A 26,799-nucleotide genomic window follows, 5' to 3' on the forward strand; every position below is an offset into this window, starting at 1 on the left:
AAGCCCGTAAATGCATTGGCAAATATACAGAGAATGGGGCTTTCTTAATTGGACCACATAAAGTCAGGATGCCATTGTCTTGAGTTCTGATGCATGGCATCTTATCAAATAGATAAAAGGAACATTGAGTAAAATCAAGGGCTGGCTATTTTGCTGATGAAATAAAGATTCAAGTTCATCTGTCACACATACAGTGCATCAAAACATACAGTGAAATATGTATTTGCATTAACAACCAACATACCTGAGGGTGTGCTGGGGGCGGCCTGTAAGTAAAGTCATACATAAGAAAATAAGATAAAGGAGCAGAATTTGGCCCATCAAGTCTGCTCCACTATTTTGTTATTGCTGATCCATTTTCGCCAATGTTCCTTCATGCCCTGACCAATCAAGAATCTATCAACCTCTACCTTAAATATACATAAAGACTTGGCCTCCACAATTGCCTGTGGCAAAGAATTCCACAGATTCACCACTCTCTGGCTAAAGAAATTCCTCCTCATCTCCGTTCTGAAAGGATGCCCTCCTATTTTTAAGCAGTGACTACTGGTCTTAGACTCTCTCACCATCCTTTCCACATTCAGTCCGTCATGGCCTTTCACCATTTGTGAAGTTTCAATGAGGTCATCCCTTATTTTTATGAACTCCAATGAATACTGGCCCAGAGCCATTAAATCCTCTTCATATGTCAATCCTTTTAATCCTGGAATCATTTTTGTGAACCTCCTTTGAACCCTCTCCAGTTTCAGCACATCCTTTCTTAGATAACAGGCCCAAAACTGATCTGAATACTCCAAGTGAGGCCTGAACTGTGCTTTATAAAGTCTCAACATTACATCCTTGCTTTTATATTCTAGTCCTCTTGAAATGAATGTTAACATTGCATTTGCCTTTCTCACCACTGACTCAACCTACAGCTTAACCTTCAGGAAAACCTGCACAAGGACTCCCAAATCCTTTTCTGCCTCAGATTTTTGTATTTCCTCTCCATCTAGAAAATAGCCAACCCTTTCAATACTTCTACCAAAGTTCATGACCAAATTCTTCCTGACACGGTGTCCCATCAGCCACCTTTTTGCCCATTCTCCTAATCTGTCTAAGTCATTCTGTGGCCTCCTTATTTCCTCAGAACTACCTGCCCCTCCATCTGTCTTTGTACTGTCTGCAAACTTTGCGATAAACCCATTAATTCCATCATCCAAATCATTGACATATATAGCGTAAAAATAATCAATCACAACACAGACCCCTGTGGAACACCATTAGTCACCGGTAGACAACCTGAAAAGGCTCCCTTTTCCTCTATTCTTTGTCTCCTGCCAATCAGCCAGACTTTCCAGTATTTTGTGTGTGTTGCTTGAATTTCCAGCATGTGCAGATTTCCTCGTTATTACACTTTATCCGTGCTAGAATCTTTCCTGTAATACTATGTTAAGTAGCCTCGTGTGGCACCTTGTCAAAGGCCTTCTGAAAATCCAAGCACACAACATCAACATTCTCATACCAACATCAGTGGTATCAGAGAGATTGCACTAGGACGGATCTGCCACAGATTTGAATAGCTGTTTCTCAGTGGACTTCTACAGCTTAACTCCACATGGTTCTATTAACTTCAGCTATTTATGACGGTTACTTTGAGAAGTTAAATCATGTACTTAAAAAGTACTAGAAAACTTAAAATGTCCTTTTGTTATGTAGGAACTACAAAAGATACATAGAAACATAGAAAATAGGTGCAGGAATAGGCCATTCGGCCCTTTGAGCCTGTACCACCATTCAGTATGATCATGGCTGATCATCCAACTCAGAACCCTGTACCTGCTTTCTCTCCATACCCCGATCCCTTTAGCCACAAGGGCCATATCTAACTTCCTCTTAAATATAGCCAATGAACCGGCCTCAACTGTTTCCTATGGCAGAGAATTCCACAGATTCACCACTCTCTGTGTGAAGAAGTTTCTCTTGAAGAAAAACTGGATATGGGAATGATCAGATTGGGCTAACAGATATGGTAGATCCACTAACACACATTTTGGAAAATTGGCATGTGAATATAAGAATTAGAAGAAGTAGGCCTCAAATCTGCTGTGGTATCTCATAAGATCATATTTGATCTTAATGTATTATCAAAACTGCATTCCTTCCTTCCCCCAGTAATCCTTTACCCCCTTGCTTATTAACTATTTATTAATCTCTTTTAAAAGTAATTCTGAAATTCTGCTTCCACCATCCTTTGAGGAAGACAATTTCAAAGACTTACGGCTTTCTTGAGGACAAAAGTTTCACCTCATTTCTGTCTTAAATAGTTGATCCTTTAATTTTGAGATTCTACCACAGGCAGAAACATCCTCACTATGTTCTCTCTTCAAGGACACTCAGTATCCACAAAATGCTGGAGGATCTCAACAGGTCAGGCAGCAACGATGGAAGTGAATATACAGTCGATGTTTTGCGCCCCGACCCTTCTTCAGTACTGTCTAGCAGAGTATGTACTAGGACACCTAGATCCGATCTCCACAACTTCTCACTTTTAAAGATCCACACAGAGTCCGGAGTTATAAGGGGTCTTTATTCATACCAAGCAAACTGCCAAGGGAGACCTGATGGAAGAAACTCTCTAATCTTAAACAATATCTAGCTATATTTACCCATTAGGTTACAAAGATAATAGCAGGCAATAAAATACTAGTTCAAAAGTTAAAACTGCATGGTTTATTTCAAAATTTTGGTTCTGAATAAATAGTTCCATGGAGTTCTACATTTTTAGTGGGACCACATCTTAACTAACAAGAACTGCTTTGCTGAATCAATGGAGCTTACATTGACATTCTAAAGTTACTGATTTTTTTAAAAAACCTCAAATACTCAATACTGTGTGGCATACAAACATGTCCAGAATTGATTGACCTAACAGTTATGAGCATGATCAAGTTAGATGTGCCATGTGGTAAAATAGTCAATGTAGAATCCTCTCGATCTCATCAAGGACTCCTTTTATTAACATCACAATAATGTAAAATACCTTAGCTCAAAATGTCAAAAGCCTGTATTAATGTAGTTTCATTAAGGTAGCTCTATCACCTATATACGAGGGGTGATTGATAAGTTTGTGTCCTAAGGTAGAAGGAGTCAATTTTAGAAATCCTAGCACATTTATTTTTCCTACAATTTACACACTTAGTCCAGCAGTCATGGAGCATACGGATCTTTTTTTTGTAGAAGTTGGTGTCTTGGACCTCCAGAAGTGGTCCACAGCATGGGGTGATTGATAAGATTGTGACCTATGGAAGAGGACATGAGTTATTATCTTCAAACTTTCTACATTTTCATTCAGAGAGTTAAATTGCAGATGCATGTAACGAGAGCTGCATAACTCACCTCCTTCTACTTTAGGCCACAAACTTATCAATCACACCTGCTGTGGACCACTTCTACAAAGAAGGGATCCGTATGCTCCACGACCACTGGACTAAGAGTGTCAATGTAGGAGGGCACTATGTTGAAAAACAAATGTGCTAGGTTTTCTAAAATTGACTCCTTCTACCTTAGGCCACGAACTTATCAATCACGCCTCGTACAATACTTGGCCAGTGCATGTGAAAATGTCTCATGGTCATGTCGATTTCCAAAACATATCTCATTAAGTGAAGGGACCCAATTGCCTGCTCCCTTCACAGAGTATGGTGTTAGTTTATGCAGTTGTTCCTGCTATTGCATGAACAATGATCACATATAGATTACTTTTGCAGGAGGTCAGTTCTTGTTTGAATGAATGGCACCATACCTTGCGTTATTTTATATTGTTTGATTGTGGCTTTAATTCATTGACACTCTGTGCCAGAGAAATTGCAAAATATGAGTATAAGGCATTCTAGCAATCAGTTGTTTAGAGTTCTGACTTCACATCTTATCCCTGGACTCTCTATTAAATGTAGTGACATTTTGTAAATTACACAGATATATTTAAAATTTGATTTTAAGTATGTTTTTGATTATTTTGCTTAATTTATTCTTTCAATGTATTCTGTTCTTAATTAATTAAAAGCATCATGAGCTTTCAATGGCCATTGGTCCAGAGCTTGTGATGGCATTTCTGAATACCACATCTACACGCCTAATCAATGCTCAAACCTGCTTCAGTTGTGGGATAATTGCAGAATTGAGGCTTTGAGCTTATTGGGAGCAATGATACTGCAGAAGATATGTGTGGCTAGAAGGCTTCATGTCAGGGTGTGGGAGATGTGTGCCGGTGGTGAGAACAATTAAGTTTGGCCCATCTTATTATTAAACTTACATTGATAATAACAGGACACATGGTATTATTAATGCATAATAAAATATTAATATCTTTCATGGCATTCATGGAAACCTGCTGCTTTGAAAATAAGTATGAATCATTAATAAATTTATAAATAAATATAATAAATACTGAATTTAGTTAAATTCAGTTTTCTTAACCTGATAAGCTATTGTTTTAGCTTAACAGGTATTGCAATCCTCACTCTAGATGTATAATGTTCAATGGCAGGCAATGAAAAAACCTCTTGTATCCTAAATGTCATGATATGCTCTTCAGAAAAGGCAGCATTTAATTAAGAGCAATTAGCTGTTTTCCTGCTGAGAAGTTTCAAGAAGCAACTGTCCTCACAAACGATCATTTGCACATGACAGCCTTGGATGTCAGTCAGTTCTTCTACAGTTTGAGATCAGTTTAACATAATTATATTAGGCAGAAAGGGTAGAGAAAATATTTTTCTAAACAAATCTCTGTTGTTGGATCTGACCAGGACTGAAGTAGGATTCCAATCAGCTATTGAAGACCAATTATTTCTAATACACCATATTAATTCACCTACTATCATGCTCTTTGTTAAAGGTGAGTGTCTTTATTTCCTTGATACCTGTGAAAAGTTTTAATGGAGATGAGAAAATTGACTGCTTTAAATGGGAAACAACCTGGATTTGTAAATTTGAAACAATCTCAGTGATTATGTAATAAATATGATTTCTTGACTTTGTTGAATGTGAATCCTAATATCGTCCACATATTCTCGGTCGATGTTGATTTTGCATAATTGTTGATAACTTCAGTAATTACTAATTTTGAATTACTTAAATTGTTACACTTGATTGCATCTAGTTCCAGGAGTAACCAGATATATCATGGTCCCATCAAAACTTAAGTTCATTATGGAGTCATAAAGCAGTTGGATCTGATATTTCTAAAGGAGTTTGTCCGCTCCTTTGTTATGTATTTATGTCATATTAACATTACATCCACTGTCACTATAGAGATTTTGAGAGAAAAAAATATTTTCTTTAATTCTTTGCTTAACATGGTTACCATTTTATTCCAATTATTAATAGCCTCTAAATTGCATGTGTTTGTAAGTATATATGAGAAAATTACAGTAAATTATATGATTTATAATAGATACACTGGACAAGATAATGCAGTTTCATGTTGACAATATACTAGTGACCTGACATTCTTTGATAGATCCTATTTTCCTCATTATATGGAATTATTTATAATTAAAATAGCATAAGTTTGCTTTGAAATGCCTGATGCTGCAAATACTAGCTTCAGAAAGAAGTGAATGATTGCAAATCATTTAGCCTAACTGATTTTGATATTAACTAAAATATGTTAATTCAGTATTTTTGATTTTGCATATAATTACATCCTTGTCATGCAATTGAAAGTAATTTTTTTTGAAATCAAATTCAGTATTCTGTGAAAATATCTTGACTTTGTATTGACTGTTAAATTATTTTATGTAAATTATTAATATCCATATAGTTAATACATGTATATCAAATTTATTTAAATAGTTTGATGCCTTGATTCAATAAATTAATGACCATATTTTTCCTGATACAGAACTATTGAAACAATAATAATTTTTCTATCATAGATAAGAAAAATATAATACTTTTTCAAAATCTTTGTTTTGAGGTTTACAACCATTGCAGCAATTACAGCTGATAAAATTTCTTGAAGAGAACATAATCTGTTGTATTTTATGGACAACTCTGGTTAGAAATATTTGGGAACGTTACATTACATCCTATCCCATCTTTCCCACATCAACACTCTTTTTATCCAGCATTATGGTGCATCAGTCTAATGAACAAGTTAGAACATGATTAGATGCTTCATTAGCCAATGGTGAATTACTAGTATACGTACATGATAGTCAAAAACCATCTATTGGCTAATTAATAATCAGAAATGTTTACAAAAATCAAATGTCTCTATGGTTTTCTCTGGAATTGTCCACGACAATGTCCTAGAGAAGGAGTGCCGGGGTGGTGGGGCGGGTGGGGAGTGGGGGGGGGGAGGTGGCATGTCTGCAGACACACCTAGCATGTCTGAGACACCAGACAAGGTCATTTGATTCCAAGCAACTGGCTTATTTTTCATGACAATTTGTCTCTCTGGTGCTTCCCTCTTCCTCACCTCTCCTTTCCCAACAATGATTCCTCTCTCCCTGCCCCATTCCCATTCACAGAGCTCAATAGAGACCCATACCAGAATCAGGTTTATCAACACTCACCTATGTCATGTATTTTTTTTTGCACAACAGTACAATGTAATACATAAATTCACTACAGAGCTGTACAAAAGTCTTAGGTACTCTAGCTATATACTGTATATGTGCCTAAGACTTTTGCACACTACTGTACATTATGAGGTACATTTGATTAATTAGTATTACTAATCTGACTCCTTAGTGGTACTGGACAAAATCTGGTAGGGTTTTGATGAAAATTAAATTAAGTTCTCTTTTAAATAATCCAATTTGTGCAGGTTTTGGAAGTGTGAGTGTTTCATCCTTATTTAGAAATAAATAGGCTACCCATGATATAAAAACCACAATATCAACTTGTCTATTTTGAGCATTTCTGAAAACATTGCTGCATTTCTTGGCAGGTAGCATAACTGCACAGAAACAGGCCATTCAGCCCATTTAGTCTGTGCCAAGTCATTAATCTGCCTTGTCCCATCGACCTGCACCCACAGCATAGCCCTCCATATCCCTCTCATCAAGTACCTTTCTAAATTTTTCTTAAATGTTGAAATCAACACCATAACCATGACTTGCACTGCGAACTTGTCCATCTTCTGAATGAAGAAGTTACTCCTCATGGTCCCCTTAAACTTTGTATCCTTTAACCTTAACCCACGATCTCTAGTTGTAGTCTCACCCAACCTCAGTGGAAAAATCCTGCTTGCATTTACCCTATCTATACCCCTTATAATTTTGCATATCACCACCAAATCTCCCCTCTGTCTTCTACATTCTGGGGAATAAAGTCCTAATCTATTCAATTTACCCCTATAATTTAGGTCTTCAGGTTCTGGCAACATCCTTACAAATGTTCTATGCTCTATTTCAATCATATTTACATCTATCCTGCAGGTAGGTGACCACAACTACACACAATACTCCAAATTAAGCCTCAACAATGTCTTATACAATTTCAACATACCATCCCTACTCCTGTACTCAATACATTGAATTATAAAGGCTTTGTTTCAAAGCCAAAAGCTTTGTTTATGACCCTATTTACCTGTGACAATACTTTCAATGAATTATGGAACTTTTTTCCCAGATCCCTCTGTTCTGCTGCATTCCTCAGTGCCCTCACTGTGTATGATCTATCCTAGTTGGTCTTTCCAAAGTACAACATCTCACACTTGACTGTATTAAATTCCATCTGCTATTTTTCAGCCCATTTTTCCAGCTCATTCAGATCCTGTTGTAACCTTTGACAGTCTTCATCATTGTCCACTACACCCCCAATCTTGGTGTTATTCACAAATTTGTTGATCCAATCAACCACATTATCTAGATCAAAAACCTTCCAAAAACTTTCCCACTGTCAATGTCAGGCTCAGCCGCATATAATTTCCCGTTTATTTGTTAGAAACTTCCTTGAACAATCAAAAAACATTAGCTATTCTCAATCCTCCGGCACCTCATCCATGACTAAGGATATTTTAATTATCACTATGGCCACCACAATTTCTCCTCTAACCTCCCATAGGGTCCAAGGAAGCACCTTGCCAGGTCCTGGGGATTTATCCACCCTAATTTGATCAAGCCAGCAAAATTTCTCCTCCTCTAATCTATATCAGTTCCATGATCTCACTGTTACATTGCCTTGCATCTATAGACTCAGGTTCTGTCTCCCGAGTAAAAACAGATGCAAAAAAATCTATTTAAGATCTCCCCCATCTCTTCAGCTCCATGCATAGGTTACCACTCTGATCTTCCAGAGGACCAATGTCAGCTCTTGCTATCTTTTTTCTCAGTATATCCATAGATGTCATAAGATCATGTGACATAGGAGCAGAATTAGGCTATTTGGTCTATAAAGTCTGCTCTGTCTTTTGAGCAGGGCTGATCCATTTCCTTCTCAATCCCATTCACCAGCCTACTCCCTGTAACCTTTCACACCCTGACTAATCAAGAAACTATCAATCTCTGTCTTAAATACAACCAATTCCACTGATTCACTACCCTCTTCTAAAGAAATTTTGTATCCTCCCTGTTCTAAATGGACGTCTCTCTATTCTGAGGTTGTGCCCACTGTTGCTAGACTCCCCCACTATAGGAACCATCCTCTCCACCTGCACTATATCTGGGCCTTTCAACATTTGTTAGGTTTCATTGAGATCACCCTTTATGCTTCTAAATTACAGTGAGTGCAGGCCCGGAGCCATCATATACCTCTCATATGATAAGTCTTTAATACCCGGAATCATTTCATGAAAATTCTATAAACCTTCTCCAATGTCAGCTCATCCTTTCTTAGATAAGGGGCCCGTAACTACTCACAATACTCCAAGTGAGGCCTGTCCAATGCCTTATAAAGTCTTAGCATTACATCCTTGTTTTTATATTCTAGTTCTCCCAAAATGAATGCTAACATTGCATTTGTTAACCTTTATGGATTCCTGCACAAGGACTCACAAGTCCCTTTGCACCTCATTCTTTTGAATTTTCTCTCCATTTAGAAAATAGTTTATGATTTTATACCTTGTATTAAAGTGCATGACCATCCAGCTCTTGACATTTCTTTGCCCATTCTCCTAATCTGTCATCCTGCAGATTCCCGGCTTCCTCAATACTACCTGTCCTACTACTTATCTTTATATCGTCTGTAGACTTGGCCACAAAGCCATCATTATCCAAATCAATGAAATGCTATGTAAAAAGAAGCCCCTAGGATTCTCTATCACCTTATTTGATAAAGTCACCTCATGTCTTCTTTCAGCCCTCCTGATTTCTTCGTTAAGTTCCCTTGCATTTCTTATACTCCTCAAGTACCTTATTTGTTCCAGCCGGCCTGCATCTGCTGTGCATCTCCTTCCTTTTCTTAACCAGGGCTTCAAAATCTCTTGAAAATCAAGATTCACTAAACCTATTATCCTCGCCTTTTATTCTGACAGGAACGTACAAACTTTTGAAGGCCTCCCACTTACTAAGTACACCTTTGCTGGAAGACAACCTATCCATTCCACACTTGCCAGATCCTTTCAAATACCGTCAAAATTAGCCTTTCTTCAATTTAGAACCTCAACCCAAGGACCAAACCTATCCTTTTCCATAATTACCTTGAAACTGATGGCATTATGGTCACTAGGTGCAAAGTGTTCTCCTTCACAAACTTCTGTCATCTGCCTTGTCTCATTCCCTAATAGAAGATCTAGTATTGCACTCCTTCTAATTGGGACCTCTATATACTGATTAAGGAAACTTTTCTGAACTCATTTGACAAAGTCTTTCCCATTCAGCCTACTTACAGTATGGGAATCCCAGTCAGTAAGTGGAAAGTTAAAATCACCTACTATCACAACCTTGTGTTTCTTGCTACAGTCTCTACAAATTTGCTCCTCTAAATCCCGTGGACTGTTGGGTGGTCTATTATATAATCCCATTAACATGATTAAACATTTCTTATTCCTCAGTTCTACCAATAAAGCCTCACTAGATGAGCTCTCCAGTTTGTCTGGACTGAGCACTGTCATTACTCTTTTCCTGAGTAGTAATGCTACCCCTCCCACCTTTAATCCCTCCTGCTCTATCACATCCAAACAATGGAAACCTGGAGCATTGAGCTGCTACAATGTCCTAATTTCACATGCTGATCCATACCCTAAACTTATCTGTCTTTCCTTCAATACTCCTTGTATGCATAACCTTTTGATTCCTGACCTTGTATGTTGGCTTAATAACATCTTTCTCCACAGTGACTCCTTTATCTGTTCAGATGCTCTGGTTCCCATTCCCCTACAACTCTAGTTTAAACCCTGTCCCTCCTACCCCTCATGAAGGACTAGCAAACCTTTCTGCTAGGATATTAGTCCCTGCTTCCCTGGAAAAGAGCCCAATGATTCAATAATGGTTTCAATATGTACAATTAATGTCAGAGAAATATGTACAGTATACATCCTGAATTCTTTTTCTTCACAAACATCCACAAAAACAGCAGTGCCCCAAAAAATGAATGACAGTTAAGCATTAGAATCCTGAAGCCCACCCCCCCGGCTCCCCCTCTCATGCACAAGCAGCAGCAAGGCAACGACTCCCCCCACCCCTACCAGCAAAAAAGCGTCAGCGCCCTCCATCGAGCACTCAAGTGTGCAGCAAGCATCAATAAAGACACAAACTCACATTACCCCAACGACTACTCATTCACCTGGAAATTCAACATACCACAGGCTTTCTCTCCATAATAAGGGAAAAAGAGGTGTCCCCATTTCACAGTGAGAGGGGAGACATAACAAGCAACACACTGATTTACGATGTAAAAAGTCTGTCGCGTTGCTTTTTCCAAGCTCTGTGCCCAAAAAGTCAGCCCTAGAAAGGCTCAGGTCTCTGGACACACAAGCAACTAATCTGTTGCTCCTGATGTTCCATGTTCTCCCATGATGCCTCAGTCAGGGGCACCGGCCTCGAATTAGCATGTCTGCAGAGCCACAAAAATCCAGCACCGTGAAGGTGCACTAGTCTTCCAGGCCGCATCCCTGGGATATCAAAAAGTGGCTGGTCATGAGGCCCGAAGAGTGGGTCCCGTTCCCACAAAGAACCAAAGTCAGACTGTAACTCCAGGTCAGGGTCTTCCACAAGAACCCTGAGAAAAGGGAATTAAGAGATAGCAAAGATAAAAATAGAGCTGTTTATGAAGATGCAAGCAAAGAAGTCTCTCAGTCCCTCTGAGTTTCCTCAATCTGATGGAATCCTTTGAAGAAAACAAGTAGGATAGATGGAGAATAGGGTGATATTGTGTGCTTGGATTTTCAGAAGGCCTTTGACAGCTGCTACACATGAGATTGCTTAACAAGCTGTGAGCCCATGGTAATACAGGAAAGATTCTAGCATGGATAAAGCAGTGGCTGTTTGGCAGGAGGTAAAGGTATGGAACAAAGGGATCTTTTTCTGGCTGGTTGCCGGTGACTAGTGGTGTTCCCCAAGGGTCTGTGTTGGGACTGATGATTTTTACATTGTATGTCAATTATTTTGATGATGGGATTGATGGGTTTGTTGTAAAGTTTGCAGATGATATGAAGATAAGTGGAGGGACGCATAGTTTGGAGGAAATAGAGAGGCTACACATGGACTTGGACAGATTCGGAGAATGGGCAAAGAAATAGCAGATGGTATACAGTTTTGGGAAGTGCATGGCCATACACTTTGGTAAAAGAAATGAAGGGATTGATTATGTTCCAAATGGAGAGAAAACACAAAAAAACTGACATGCAAAGGAACTTGGGAGTCCTTGTGCAGATTCCCTAAAGGTTAATTTGAAGATTGAGTCTGTGGCGAGGAAAGCGAATGCAATGTTAGCATTCATTTCAAGAGGACTAGAATATAAAAGGGAAGGTGTGATGTTGAGACTTTATAAAGCTCTGTTGAGGCGTCACTTGGAGTATTGTTAACAATTTTGGGCCTCTTATAAAGGACGTGCTGAAACTGGAGAGGGTTCAAAGGAGGTTCACAAAAATGATTCTAGGGTTGAATGGCTTGTCATATGAAGAGGATTTGATGGCTCTGGGCCAGTATTCACTGGAATTCAGAAGAATGAGGGGTAGCCTTATTGAAACCTTTCGAATGGTGAAAGGCTTTGATAGAGAGGATGTGCAGAGGATGTTTTCTATGGAGGGATAGTCTAAGACCAGAGGGCACAGCTTCAGAATAGAGGGGCGCCATTTAAAATGGAGATGAGGAGGAATTTCTTTAGCCAGAAAGTAGTGATTTTGCCACAGGCAGCTGTGGAGGCCAGGTTTTCATGTATATTTAAGGCAGAGTTTGATAGATTCTTGATTGATCGGGGCATGAAGGGATACAGGGAGAAGACTGAGAGGAAAAATAGATGAGCCATGATGAAATGACAGAGCAGTCTCAATGGCCAAATGGCCAAATGGCTCCTATACCTTATTTTCTTATGGTCTTAAAATCTGATGCCATTCCTCCTACACCAGCTCTTTAGCCACTTACTAAACTGTGTGATCTTCCTATTTCTAGCCTCACTAGCCTGTGGCCCAAATAGCAATCCTGAGAGCACAACCCCAGGGGTCTTGACCTTTAACTTAACCCATAACTCCCTGTACTCACTCTGCAGGACCTCGTCACCCATCCACTCATGTCATTGGTACTGATTTAGACTACGACCTCTGGCTGCTCACCCTTCCACTTGAGAATGCTCTGGTCTTGGTCTGAGATGTCCTCGACCCTGGCATCCAGGAGGCAACAAACCTTCCGAAAATCTCATCCTGGTTCACAGAATCTCTTTTCTGTGTCCCTAAATAATGAATCCCCAATCACTAGTGTTCACCTCTACTCCCCACTTTCCTACTGAGCGACAGAGCCAGATTCAATTCCAGAGATCTGACCGATGCAGCTTTCCTCTGTTAGGAGAGTTCCCCCAACCATATCCAAAATAGTATGTCTGTTATTGAGGAAAACAGCCACAAGGGTATTCTGCACTGGCTACCTATCCTATTTCCCTCTTCTAATAGTCATTTGGTCACTTCTATCCAACAATTTCACTGTATGTCCTGTCTACCAACCCCTCAGCCTTCCCAGTTCCAGCTCCATCTCTTTAATATGGTATGTTAGAAATTGCAGCTGGATGTATTTCTTGTAGGCGGAGCTGGTAGGGACACTGGAGGTCACCCTGTCTTCACACATCCCGCCTGGCATCCCCACTGCTCTAAATATGCAATAGGAAAGAAATAAAGGATAAATAATGAAAAAATACCTACCAACATCCTATCCCTCTCCTCTCCAAAGCATCGATCAGCCAAAGCCTCAGCTCCCCTCTAAAACCTAACTTCCTTTTATTGGCCAAGTGCCTAATTATGTGCAACCCAATGTCTCCTTGGGAACTGTGGTGTGTAAAAATGTGCAGACTGCCCCATTCACTTCTTTTTAAACTTTAGTGTGTCTGTAGTGAGCAAAATTTGTTGATTGCCCTCATTTGCTTCTTTTAATTACTCTCTCCTTCTACTCAATGCAATTACTTTTTGTGACCTGTGGAAAATGTGCTAATTGCCCCCGTTTGCTTCTTTTGAACTCTCTCTCCTTGCATGCAATCTGATGACCTGTCAGGACTGTGGGATGCAATATGTCAATGATATGTACGCCAATGACATTCCAATCTTGTATTCCACTGTGTTAAGTAAAATTCATCCAGTCACAAATGTGAGAAAATCTGTGGATGCTGGAAATCCGAGCAACACGCACAAAATGTTGGAGGAACTCAGCAGGCCAGGAAGCATCTATGGAAAAGAGTCTGGTTGACAGCCTTGAGATTTACATGTCAAAACTAACAAAAGACAAGTAATATGGCTTACACCAGAAGTAAAAAGCAAACTAATTGAAATTGAGTTAGACACTGGCTCGGCTATTTCAATCCTTTCACAAAATGAGTTTGAATGGCATTTCAAAGATACTGATCTGAAGCCTGCAAGTAACCAACTAAGAAATTATACTGGAGAAAAGAGAACTCCTGAAGGAATCTATCCACCAAGTGCATGCAACTTCCCCTGCAACAGAGTCACTTGAAAACAATTGAGAAAGTTACTAGATAGTTCCTTATACCATCAGTGATAAAGTTAGATCCTATGGAAGCAGAAGGACTTCTTTCCAAGGTTCAGTGGAGCCCATGGGCAACACCAGTGGTGCTAATAGCCAAAAAGAATGAGGCTGTCAGGATCTCTGCTAATAAGGTCACTATCAACTCAATGCTGAAAGTAGATCCATACCCCCTGCCCAGGATAGAGGACATTTTTGCAAACCTTCGTGGATAAAAACACTTCGGCAAAATGGACCTAGCTGAGGCCTACCTACAGATGGAGATGGAAGAAGAGTCCAAACCATTTCTCACCGTAATGGGCTTTATTGCTGTAATAGGCTTATTTTTTCGGAGTAGCACGTGCACTCCAGCAGTAAGCTATTCAATAGCTGACGCAAGGCTGCACAGGCATTTAGTGTATCCAAAATGACATCATTATTACTGGTACGGATGACAAGGAACATCTTCAAAATCTCAAGGTAGTGTTAAGAAGATTAGAAGATTATGGCCTCAGGGCATAATGCAGCCAGCATGAGTTCATTAAATTAAGCATCACTTACTGTGGTAAATCCATTGATGCACATGATTTTCACAAGTGTGCTGAGAACATTCAAGCAGTGGTGGGTGCCCCAAGGTCAAAGGATGTGTCACAGTTGTGGTCCTTTTTAGGATTTGTCAATTACTGTAACAGGTTTCTGTCAAACTTGGCTACTATCGTCTATCCCCTGAACTCATTACTACAGATCAGGAAGAAATAGTAATGGACAAAGCAGTGTGACGGGGTTTTCAAAAATGTTAAATAGAATGGTGACTTCAGAGACTGGACTTACACATTATGATCCATATCATCCAGTGAAGTTTGTTATGCACATTTCAGGATTCCAACACACCCAGAAGAAAGATATCCAGAGTTGTCAGAACCACTTCCTACAGTCCCAGAGTCAACTCCTACAACTACCAGGGAGGAGGCCCCAGAACCCGAAATTGTTTCACAGCCACAAGTCTCGCCTGCCAAGCAGAGTGACCACACTCACCCCCACCTTGTCAAAAATGCTGTTATCTCATAAGAGTAAGAATCCTCCATCACAATTAAATCTTCAGAACTGAATGAGACAATTTAAAATCTACTATTCTGTGGATGCCTATATGTTAGTTATAATATATACATGTATACAAGTTGGTATGCATTTTATATTGAGTTGGAGTTTATAGCTAAGTAGGGAGGAGAGTTGTGTATTTATTATTTCAGCAACTTTCTAAATGTGTTGATTATCTAAGTATTCTTGTTTGTTTAAATAATTTATTACAGGTTATAAGTAAAAGTACGCAAAAGACATATGTCATCATGCTACCACATCATATATGCATGATTCACTAAAAGTAAACACAAAGCTAAAACGTGTTATTCCTGGCTTCTTGTTTTTCCTTTTGTTTAGTTTTATGTTAATTGGCAATTGTAAGTTGGCCCTAGTATGAAAGGAGTGCAGAATCTGAGGCAAGTTGATGAGAATGTAGAAGGATAAAAGAAAGGGTTAATGTAGAATAAGTATAAATGTGTGTTCAGTGATGTCCCTAACAATACCTTTGCCTGTTTAATTTGTCCAATCAATACCATGTTCAAAAGTTTGAAGAAATCTATCAGCTGAGTATGTATACAGCCCAGAAATTCATTTTCTTGCAGGCACATGCAGGAAAATAAAGAAATACAAAAGAATCCATGAAAAAGAAACATACAGAATAAGGGCAGATTCCCACAGAGTGAATGTAGAGGCTGTGGAGTCGGTTCAGTGCGGAGGAGATGGAGTCCATCCGTGCTGGTCCAGAAGCCTGATGGCTTTAGGTCAACAACCTGGAGGCGTGGGACTCAAGACTCCTGTACTTCCCACCTGATGGTAGTACTGAGAAATCTCCCAAAATAACTGTGGTACCCTTTTTCACAGGTTATTGCTACTTATGCTTTACCCATTAAGAGGCTGAGGGTAAATAGATCACTCCCACCTTCATTTTCACTCACCAGATATTTACATTTTCTACCCAGTCAAGCCTTGGGATTGACCTTGCCTCTCTGACTCTGCAAAGAGATATGTCAAAAGCAGCTACAGACCTACATTAAATACAGGGTGCCAAGCTGAAGTGTAGGATGCCATATGTGTTAATGTGGAATAAAACAATCAACAGACAAAACTAAGTGATGCCACAACCTATGGAACTGATTAAAGCTCTGCAGTCCTGCAACATCTCATTATCATTGGTGTCGGACAATTAAAGAACTAACAGTAAGGAGAAACTGCAAAATCATCACATCACCAGCAAACCTGAGGCACTGCATGTGAATACTGAAGACAATTTGTTGCAAGTATACACAAACAAGCAAAAATCTGCAGATGCTGGAAATCCAAGTGACGCACACACACAAAAGCTAGAGGAACTCAGCATGCCAGGCAGTATCTGTGGGAAAGAGTAAATAGTCAACATTTTGGGTTGAGACCCTTCATCAGGACTAGAGAAAAAAGATGAGAAATCAGAGTGAGGGAAGGGGAGGAAAAAATACAAAGTAGTAGGTGATAGGTGAAGCCGGAAAGGGGGAGGGTTGAAGTAAAGAGATGCTGCTGCTCCTCCCCCTTCCCTTTCCTCCCTAGCCTTCAGTCTTCTCCTATCAGATTCCTCCTTCTCCAGCCCTTTATCTCTTTCACCAATCAATCTCCCAGCCCTTTCCTTCATCCCTTCCCGTTCCCGGCTTCACCTATCACCTTCTTCCTCCTCTCCCCCACCTTCTCACTCTGACTTCTTTTCTCTCCAGTCCTGATGAAGGACCTGGGCCTGAAACTTTGGCTGTTTACACCTGTCCGTGGACACTGCCTGGCTTGCTGAGTTCCTCCAGCATTTTGTGTTTGTCATTGCAACCATATGCGGTATGTTTTGTAACTCGAAAACATAAAACTAATCAAATATAAAAACGTAGAACCCCAAATGCCAGTCGAACTTCATATTTACTTGATGTGAGGCATGCATGTATAATGTGGTAGCACCATAACATATGCAATTCACATATCACATATAATCAATAACAAATTATTTGAACCTAGAGCCCAGAATTACCATGTGACAAGGAGAACATAGGCAGGACCCAAGACCAGCTCTCACAGTGCGTCGCTCTGTCACCCCATACTGTAAAATCCCAAAGGCAGCTTGAGAGTGAACATCCCAGGACAAGAATGAATTCATAATAAATAAGAACAATTACACTGATCTGGAAATGAAATTGTCCAGAGTGGACAGAGCTAAGAGATAGGTCAGTGTCTGAGCAGTGGCAGATACATAAGCAGCTAGTTCTAATACTCAATGTAAATTTACCTCAACGAGAAAGCAGAATAACATCCATGGAAACATAGAACATAGAATAGTACAGCACATTACAGGCCCTTCGGCCCACAATGTTGTGCCAACCCTCAAACCCTGCCTCCCATTTAACCCCCCACCTTAAATTCCTCCATATACCTGTCTAGTAGTCTCTTAAACTTCACTAGTGTATCTGCCTCCACCACTGACTCAGGCAGTGCATTCCACACACCAACCACTCTCTGAGTGAAAAACCTTCCTCTAATATCCCACTTGAACTTCCCTCCACTTACCTTAAAGCCATGTCCTCTTGCACTGAGCAGTGGTGCCCTGGGGAAGAGGCGCTGGCTGTCCACTCTGTCTATTCCTCTTATTATCTTGTACACCTCTATCATGTCTCCTCTCATCCTCCTTCTCTCCAAAGAGTAAAGCCCTAGCTCCCTTAATCCCTGATCATAATCCATACTCTCTAAACCAGGCAGCATCCTGGTAAATCCCCTCTGTACCCTTTCCAATGCTCCCACGTCCTTCCTATATTGAGGCGACCAGAACTAGACACAATACTCCAAGTGTGGCCTAACCAGAGTTTTATAGAGCTGCATCATTACATCACGACTCTTAAGCTCTATCCCTCGACTTATGAAATCTAACACCCCATAAGCTTTCTTAACTACCTTATCTATCTGTGAGGCAACTTTCAGGGATCTGTGGACATTTACCCCCAGATCCCTCTGCTCCTCCACACTACCAAGTATCCTACCATTTACTTTGTACTCTGCCTTGGAGTTTGTCCTTCCAAAGTGTACCACCTCACACTTCTCTGGGTTGAACTCCATCTGCCACTTCTCAGCCCACTTCTGCATCCTATCAATGTCTCTCTGCAATCTTCGATAATCCTCTATACTATCTACAACACCACCAACCTTTGTGTCATCTGCAAACTTGGCAACCCACCCTTCTACCCCTACATCCAGGTCGTTAATAAAAATGATGAAAAGTAGAGGTCCCAGAACAGATCCTTGTGGGACACCACTAGTCACAACCCTCCAATCTGAATGTACTCCCTCCACCACCACCCTCTGCCTTCTGCAGGCAAGCCAGTTCTGAATCCACCTGGCCAAACCTCCCTGGATCCCATGCCTTCTGACTTTCTGAATAAGCCTACCATGTGGAACCTTGTCAAATGTCTTACTAAAATCCATGCAGATCACATCCACTGCACTACCCTCATCTATATGCCTGATCACCTCCTCAAAGAACTCTATCAGGCTTGTTAGACACAATCTGCCCTTCACAAAGCCATGCTGACTGTCCCTGATCAGACCATGGACCATCCTTGGTTAATAAAGAAGTTGAAGGATACTGTTAAAGATGGCAACCTCCAGTGGCAGATCAGTGGACTGGGAATGCTTCAGGAAACAACAATAAAAGGTCAAAAAGCTCCTACCAAAAGTGAACTTGATTATAAGAGAAAATATGTATGTAATATCTAGATAAATAGTCCATTTTTTGAAAGACATTTAAAAAGGAAGAAGATGGCGATAGTAATAGTGGGACCTTTGGAGAATGATGTGGCTTAAATACAGGATTGTTTATGGAACGCGGTGTGTGGCCAGGATCAAACAATAGCTTCAATATTCAATCTAATATTCAATATTATATTCAATCTAAATGATGATCTAATATTCAATCAGCTATTTCTGTGCATCCTATGCTGTGGGTTGGGGCGACAGAATTACTAATCAGAAACAGTGAAAAGCAGTGATGAAACGGTGCTGGGTGTGGCAATATTCATAGTGAAACTTGGTGATACATTTGATAAGTGCACAAATGGATTGTACAAATGATTATACAACATGATCAGTGTTGAAGTTGGGTGAAAGCAGCAAGTGAAAATATGATAGTATGGCCTTGGCCTGAAATATCAATAGTTTACTCTTTCCCATAGATGCTGCCTGGCCTGCTGAGTTGCTCCTGCATTTTGTGTGTTTTGCCATGATCTGTATTTTATTTCATGGTTTCAGATCTGATGCAGTGGTTGCTCCCCTGAGACAGAGGGAATGGCCTTCTGCTCCAGCCTGGAAGTTAGAGCTAAGATACTTAGCGGTGTAGTTCTGTCACTCTTGGGATTGTCCTTATGGATTCTCTCATTCCAGGGTCTAAATTGCATATTGTGTTGTGAGGTATCTGTGCACCACCAGTCGCACAAGCTTCTCAGAGCAAGGTGCAAATCCAGTGACAATGGGATCGAAGGGACTGGTGACCAGGCTCTGCTGCATATTAATGCTCAACCATCGTCGTCACAGCTGCCAAATGTGCACCGTCGCTTGCTCAACCTCTCTCTCTCTCTCTATCTCTCTCACACACACACGGATACACACATGCACAGGCATACACATACACGCATCAGGGACACGTACTGGCATGCGGCTAGACTCATTACTAGGTTGGGCGGCCAGTGAATGGGTGACAAATGAAGAGAAATGTAATGGGCAAGAGATGCAGTACCTTAGTTATTATATCAACCATGATATCCCATCTCTTCTCAAAACATACAAAATAATTGGTCAGTATTGAAGCTTTAATATCATTGTGTTCTTTCTTGTATGAGATGACCCACACCTTATAAAACAGAAGAGGCTGAGCTGACCTAAAAGTTGCCTTTTTTACTTCTGGTAGACACAGATGCACATTGTCATAGCAAATGGCAATTAGGGAAGAAATGTCATCCAAAGTCTTTTCATTATATATCTTCTTTTTTGAGAAAGGATCTAGTGCTTTCCTGGCATTTTTGACAAGTAAAATCTAACCCTAACCCTACTTTTGACAAGTAAAATTGATTATGTCTGGTATTTCAATGACAAACTCTGCCATCTTCATCAAGAATTATGGCTGGGCATGTCTAGTCTGGTGGTAACCCTGTAGACCATCCTTCCTGATTGGTTAGTCCACATCCAATTAGGTTTCCGCTGTCCCACCTTGTGTACAATTGAATTCCAGTTCTTATTTAGAGACCTTCATCTTTGTTAAAATTCTTTTCCTCTAGTTTTATCTTAATGGCTTCCTTCACCAGATGGTTCCAAATGTAATTGTTGCGGCACAGTAGTTTTGTGCATTTGAGGTCAATCCTATGGCCATTGTGAATGCAATGATCTGCCATTGCCAATTTCTCCAGGTAATACAAACAAAATTACCTCCTGAGCTCCTTGATGTGAGTTTCCTCTGTCTGTCCTATCTGGCTGATATATTGCTCTTTATTCAGAGGGAATCCTGTAAGCGCCAGCTGAACTGAGTCCCAGGTCACTTTTAACCCACATCAGCTGTGTTTTGAGTGTCCTTATAGTTTGTGGATGGTATTAATCCGGTATTTCTTCAGGATCCTGGTGATCTTTGCAGAAACCTTGGAAATGTAGGGAAGACAGGCAGTAGCAACAGGTTCCTCCTTGTTGTTAGGGTTCCTGGTTTTTGTGTTGCCCCTTTTAAGAGCCCAATAGCTTTCCTTCACCTTGTAGCCATTCTGTCAGAATGTCACAAGCAATCATCTTATTTCCTCGGGGAGCCTCTGGGTCCAAAATAGTTTTTGTAGAAGCAATTATTGTACATAAAGAGTCATTTGGTGGCTGTTATTGTTGAGGTACAAGTCCATGTGAGTGGGTTTACGATGGATTCCATGTCCAAGGCAGCTTCCATTGTATTAGAAAGTATCAGGAACTGGAGACAACCATTTCTCTCCATCTCCATTGTAAATTGAGGACTTGTATTGAGACGATGGAAAAACCAGAAAACCTAACGAGGAGGAACCAGTCACTACCGCCTATCTTCCTTATATTTCCACAGTGTCTGGAAGGATTGCCAGGATCCTGAAGAAATACTGGATTAATACCATCCAGAAACTCATAAGAAAGCTCAAATCACAGCTTATGTAGGTCAAAGATAACCTGGGATTTGGGTTACCCCATGAAATCAATGTTAGCAGAACACTGCATTTGTAATGGCCATAGTATTGACATCATTGGCAAAAAACAGCTGTGCCATGCCAATGGCTTTTGGGACTACCTTGTAAAGGAAGCCATTGAAATAAAACTAGAGGAAAAGTATTTCAATGAAAACTGGAATTCGATTGTAAACAAGGTGGGGGAGTAGAAACCTGATTGGATGAGGACTAACCAATCAGGAGGGATGGACTACATCCTTGATGACGATAGCAGAGTTTTTAATTGAAATGTTGATTTGATCGATGCCTGTTCTTGGCTGGAAGCCCAAAAAGAGTTTATTTATCTTCTTTTTTTCTTCTAACTTCCACCACTCCCACATACTTTGCAAGTCAAACTTAACTTTCTCATCTCATTAAAATTTAATCATTGCCTCTCCTTTATAATATAATTAGAAATGTGATATGCTGTCTGTAATTCAAGAAAGGATAAACTTTCCTGAGGATAAACCATCACTCAGTCTATTGTAAACATGAGAAAATCTGCAGATGCTGGAAATCCAGGCACCAGACACAGAATGTTAGAGGAATTCAGCAAGCCAGAAAGCATCTATAGAAAAGAGAAAACTGTCAATGTTTCAGGCTGAGATCCTTCATCAGGTCTGGAAAAAAAAATAGAGAAGTCAGATTAAGAAGGTGGAAGGAGTGGAGGAAGAAGTACAAGGTAGCAGGTGATAGGTGAAACTCGGAGAGGGGAAAGGGTGAAGTAAAGAGCTGAGAAGTTGATTGGTGAAAGAGATAAAGGGTGAAAGAAGAGAGAATTTGATAGGAGAAGATAGAAAACCATGGAAGAAAGGGAAGAGGGTGGTGATGTGCAAGAAAGGAGATAAGATAACAGAAAGAAACAAGAATGGGGAATGGTGAAGGAGGGGTGGGTGCAATTCTGGAAGTTTGAAAAATTGGAGGATATCCAAATCGAGAACAAGGTATTGCTCCTCCAACCTGAGTGCACCCTCATCGTGGCAGTAGAGGGGGCCATGGACTGACATGTTAAAATGGGAGTGGGAAGTACAATTGGAATGGCTGGCCTCTGGGAAATCACACTTTTTATGGTAGAAGGAGTAAAAGTTGTCCCAATCTAAGTTGGGTCTCACTGATAAAGGGAAGGCCACACCGGGAGCACCGGATACAGTAGATGACCCCAACAGACTCAAAGGAGAAGTGCTGCCTCACCTGGGAGGACTGTTTTGGGCCCTGATTGTTAGTGAGGAAGGTGTAGTGGTATATATGACACTTGTTCTGCTTGCAAGGATAAGTGCCTAGAGGGAGATCGGGGGTGGGGGGGGGAGGAGCACGAGTAGACAAGCGAGTGAATAGGGAGTGATCCCCGCAGAAAGCAGGAAGTAAGTGGAGGTGGGGAGGGAATGATGTACTTGGTGGTGGGATTCCGTTGGAGATGGTGGAAGTTATGGAGAATTATGTGCTGTATGCAGAGGCCTGTGGGGTGGTAGGTGAGGTCAAGTGGAACCCTATCTCTGGTGTGGTGGTGAGAGGATGTAGTGAGGGCAGATGTGTGCAAAATGAAAGAGATGGGGGTGAGGCCAGCATTGGTGATGGAGGAAGGGAAATCCTTTCCTTGAAGAAGGAGGACACTTTCCATATCCAATACATAATGCTCCATAATGTCTGCCATCTTCAAAGGTATCCCATCACCAAGCACATTCTTTCCTCCCTCACACTTCTCTTTTCCGCAGGGATCGCTCCCTATGCGACTCACTTGTCCACTCATGCCCATCTCCCCACTGATCTCTCTCCTCACACTTACCCTCTCAAGCGGAGCAAGTGGTACAACTGCCACTACAACTCCTCCCTCAGTACACCTCACACCTCACCTGTGAGTCTGTTGGGTTCATCTACTGTATCTGGTGCTCTTGGCATGGCCTTCTGTATATCGGTGAGACCTGCCGTAGATTGGGAGAGCACATTGGCAAGCATTCTTGCTCTGTCTGCCACAAAAAGTGGGATTTCCCGGGGGCCATCCACTTCAATTCTACTTCTCATTCCCATTCCAACATGTCAGTCCATGGCCTCCTGCACTGTCACAATGAGAACATAGTCAGGTTGGAGCAGCAACACCTTATATCCCATCTGGGTAGCCTCCAACCTGATGGCATGAACATTGATTTCTTGAACTAGTATTTGACCCCTCACCCTCTACTTCACCATTCGCCATTCTTGTTTCCCTCTTACATCTCATCTTCCTACCTGCCCATCACCTACCTCTGGTCCTCCTCCACCTTCCCTTTCTTCCATGGTCCTCTGTCCTCTCCTGTCAGAATCCCTTCTCTAGCCCTTTCTCTCTTTCATCAATTGACTTCTCAGCTCTTTACTTCACCCCTCCACATCTTCCAGTTTGACCTATTTCCTGCCACCTCATACTTCTTCCACCTCTCCTCCCACCTTCTTATTCTGACCTCCATTTCTTTTCTAGTCCTGATGACTGGGTCTCAGCTTGAACCATTGACTGTGTACTCCTTCCCACAGATGCCGCCTGGCCTGCTGAATATTTTGTGTGTATTGCTCAGTCTATTGTGTTCTTTAGAGTTTGGTTATTGAATAAACAAGTTAAAGAAAAGAATGCTGTAGCAATTGAAAAGGGTATAAAATGTTGTTTTATTACTGCTTCACAATATCATTGGGAGATAATGTAATTTGTCTGCTCCCTGTTTGCAGAGTGTTAAAATCATTTATACACATCTAGTATCATATGGTTATTCCTACCCCAGGTACTAGAGTCTTCAAACAATATTATCAGTTGGTTCTGTAGACTGCAGTGTTAAAACCATTCTCCTCAGCTTGTCCTTATGTTTTGATTACATTAACTTGCCCTGATTGAGCTTGTTTATTTGATATTATTACAACGTATAATTTGGGTCAAAGTTTTATGTTGGTTCAATTAGTTTAACTTCAATCACACTAAGTAGTTCAACCATACTCGTATTATCATTTTAAACAATTTTCTCTCGAATATTCATATGCTAAACCAACAGGTATGTACAGTAGAAGGCAGGCAGGAAGATGTGATATTGCAGGCCTTTCTCAATGATTTTGCCTCTTCCGATGAGCGGGTAATGTAATTATAACTAAAGATCAATTAAAGCCAGAAGTTATTTTACTTCAGCCCGAAGTTGGTAACAGTTTCAAGTTAGTCATATATTTGATCTCCACTCCACTTTCTCTTGCTTGTTAACATTCTTCTTGACAGTCAATGGGAAATGGAAATAGGAGTTTTCATTATTTCACTCCTTGGTGAAAATGTAGTATATAAAAAAAGAGATATTGTTGTTGTAACATGACATGGATGAGTTCTGTTATGAAATGCTCACTTAAATCCCTTCCATTATAATTATTGAAATAGAAACTGAGGTATGGAAATTGTGAGAATAAGGATAAAGCATAAAGAATAAACACGAATGTATGCAAGGTAGAAAGCTATTGGCATGTTATAGATAGCTGAAGTTGACTAATTAATTTACTGAAGGTTGTCTCCCCCAGCAGGTGATAAACCTGAGAATGAATCACAGGAAGAGGAGCTGCAGATTACCAGTAAGAAGATTGTGGAAAAGGTTGTTCTGCAGGCTGTGCAGCAGTATACCCTAGAGAAAAAACAAATGAAAAAGCCAGAACCAAAAAGAGTTCACAATCTGCAGACATCTGAATGTGCAAAATGATAAGAAAGGAAGAAGCCTAAGATTGAACTGTGACTGAAACCTGATAAAATGTGGAACAACTTCACTCAATACACACCTTGTGGTCAGCTCTGTATTAGTGTATCACGATATTAGCCTAGGCCATACAGACAGAATGAAGGGACTATGCCTGTTGCAGGCATTGAGAAACGTCGTCCACTGAAATTTAATGGAAAGCGTATCACCTATTTTCCCTATTTCAAGACAGTTTTCAAAGTTCAAAGTAAATTTATTACCGAACTACACACACGAACTACACTCAGCAGCATCTATGGGAAAAAAGGCAGTCGACATTTCGGGTCGAAACCCTGCTGAATTCTTCCAGCATTTTGTGTGTGTTGCTCGGATTTCCAGCATCTGCAGATTTTCTCTTGTTTATTACCAAACTACATATGTCACCACATACTGTACTGCTCTGAGATTCATTTTCTTGTAGGCATACTCAATAAATCCCAATAACAATAATAGAATCAATGAAAGACTACCAACAGGGACAATAACCAATGAGCAAAAGACATCAGATGGTGCTTATAAAAAAGAAAGAAGAAAAAGAAATCATAATAACAAATAAGCAGCAAGTATTGAGAAAATGGGATGAAAAGTCCTCCAAAGTGAGACCAGAGTTTGTGGGAACCGTTCAGTGATGGGGCAGGTGAAGTTGAATGAAACAGAATTAGGGGACCTGAAAACTTGTTTTTCCCTCCATAGATTCTGCTGAATACTGAATTTGGGGATTTGTGCCAGTAAGTAAAGTAGGCTGAGTGGCAAAACAGATTGAAGAATTCAGACCGGGAAGTTAAACACAGGAATTATGAGCAACATGTTAACATTTATATGAAAAGCATATTAAGTCTGGGGCATATACATTGGATTGAGGAAAAAGATGATATATGGCAATGAAACATAATGGTTTTATTACTTTAAACTCTTTGTCAGTTTTTTATGGAATAGAAAGAAATACATCCCACTCAGACATTCAACAGGTCAGCATTTTCAGTCTGACTTGCAGCAAGTCTACTTTTGTCAAATCATTGACTCAGTTGATAGTACAACCATTGAGGACATTACTGATAGTAGCTTTGGGATGCATAGATGAAGATATGCATATTCAGATGCCAAGACTTGTTGTCTTTTCCACTGTAATACCAGTGAATACAGATGATATTGATTGTTGCAAATTCTGGTTCAATAATTATGATTATACCCATATTGTATTGATAAATGATACATAATATTTTAAAAATTGAATTGTACTGAATAATTTATACTGTTGTTCTTGATATGATTGATTTGTTTTATGATATAATAAAGGATAAACCATAAAACTTTTTTTTGTTCTTATTTAAGATTCAAGGTTTTTTAATGTCATTTCCAGTACACAAATGTAAGAGAAAGAGATATTTGTCACTCAGATCAAATGCAGTACAAAAATAAAACCATTAAGATAAAAAAATACAATAATAAAAAGCACAATAGATATAAATACATGTGATAGCTTATATACATAGATTGATTGTATGTCTTTAAAGTATATGTTGTGATCATATAAGTTTTAAATATAAATCTGAAGAAAGAGAAATTGTTTGAGTTGCCTTTTGAAATGAAATTGCTATACAAAAGAGTGTATTTTTTCAACTGAGCAAAAGCTATTGCTAAGGTAAAAAAAAACATTATTGTATATTAGCCTCT

General features: G+C 40.0%; 1 protein-coding gene across 3 annotated transcripts in view; it reads left to right on the forward strand.

The window, feature by feature from the left end:
• Positions 1–26,306, forward strand: part of LOC132399251 (A-kinase anchor protein inhibitor 1-like) — a 36,121-nt gene extending 9,815 nt beyond the window's left edge. For 2 of the 3 annotated variants that reach the window (XM_059979467.1, XM_059979459.1), the window contains exons 4-5: positions 4,788–4,876; positions 24,917–26,306. In XM_059979467.1, coding sequence (XP_059835450.1) covers positions 4,861–4,876; positions 24,917–25,092 — 192 coding nt within the window. In that variant the 5' untranslated portion in view covers positions 4,788–4,860 and the 3' untranslated portion in view covers positions 25,093–26,306. Of the gene's footprint in view, positions 1–4,787; positions 4,877–14,891; positions 15,161–24,916 lie in introns of those variants that run through there. The other variant, XM_059979451.1, reaches the window with a different exon arrangement.
• The last annotated feature ends 493 nt before the right edge of the window (positions 26,307–26,799 follow it).

Source organism: Hypanus sabinus, chromosome 1 (genome assembly GCF_030144855.1).
Source record: "Hypanus sabinus isolate sHypSab1 chromosome 1, sHypSab1.hap1, whole genome shotgun sequence".
In the NCBI taxonomy this organism is placed as follows: Eukaryota; Metazoa; Chordata; class Chondrichthyes; order Myliobatiformes; family Dasyatidae; genus Hypanus; species Hypanus sabinus.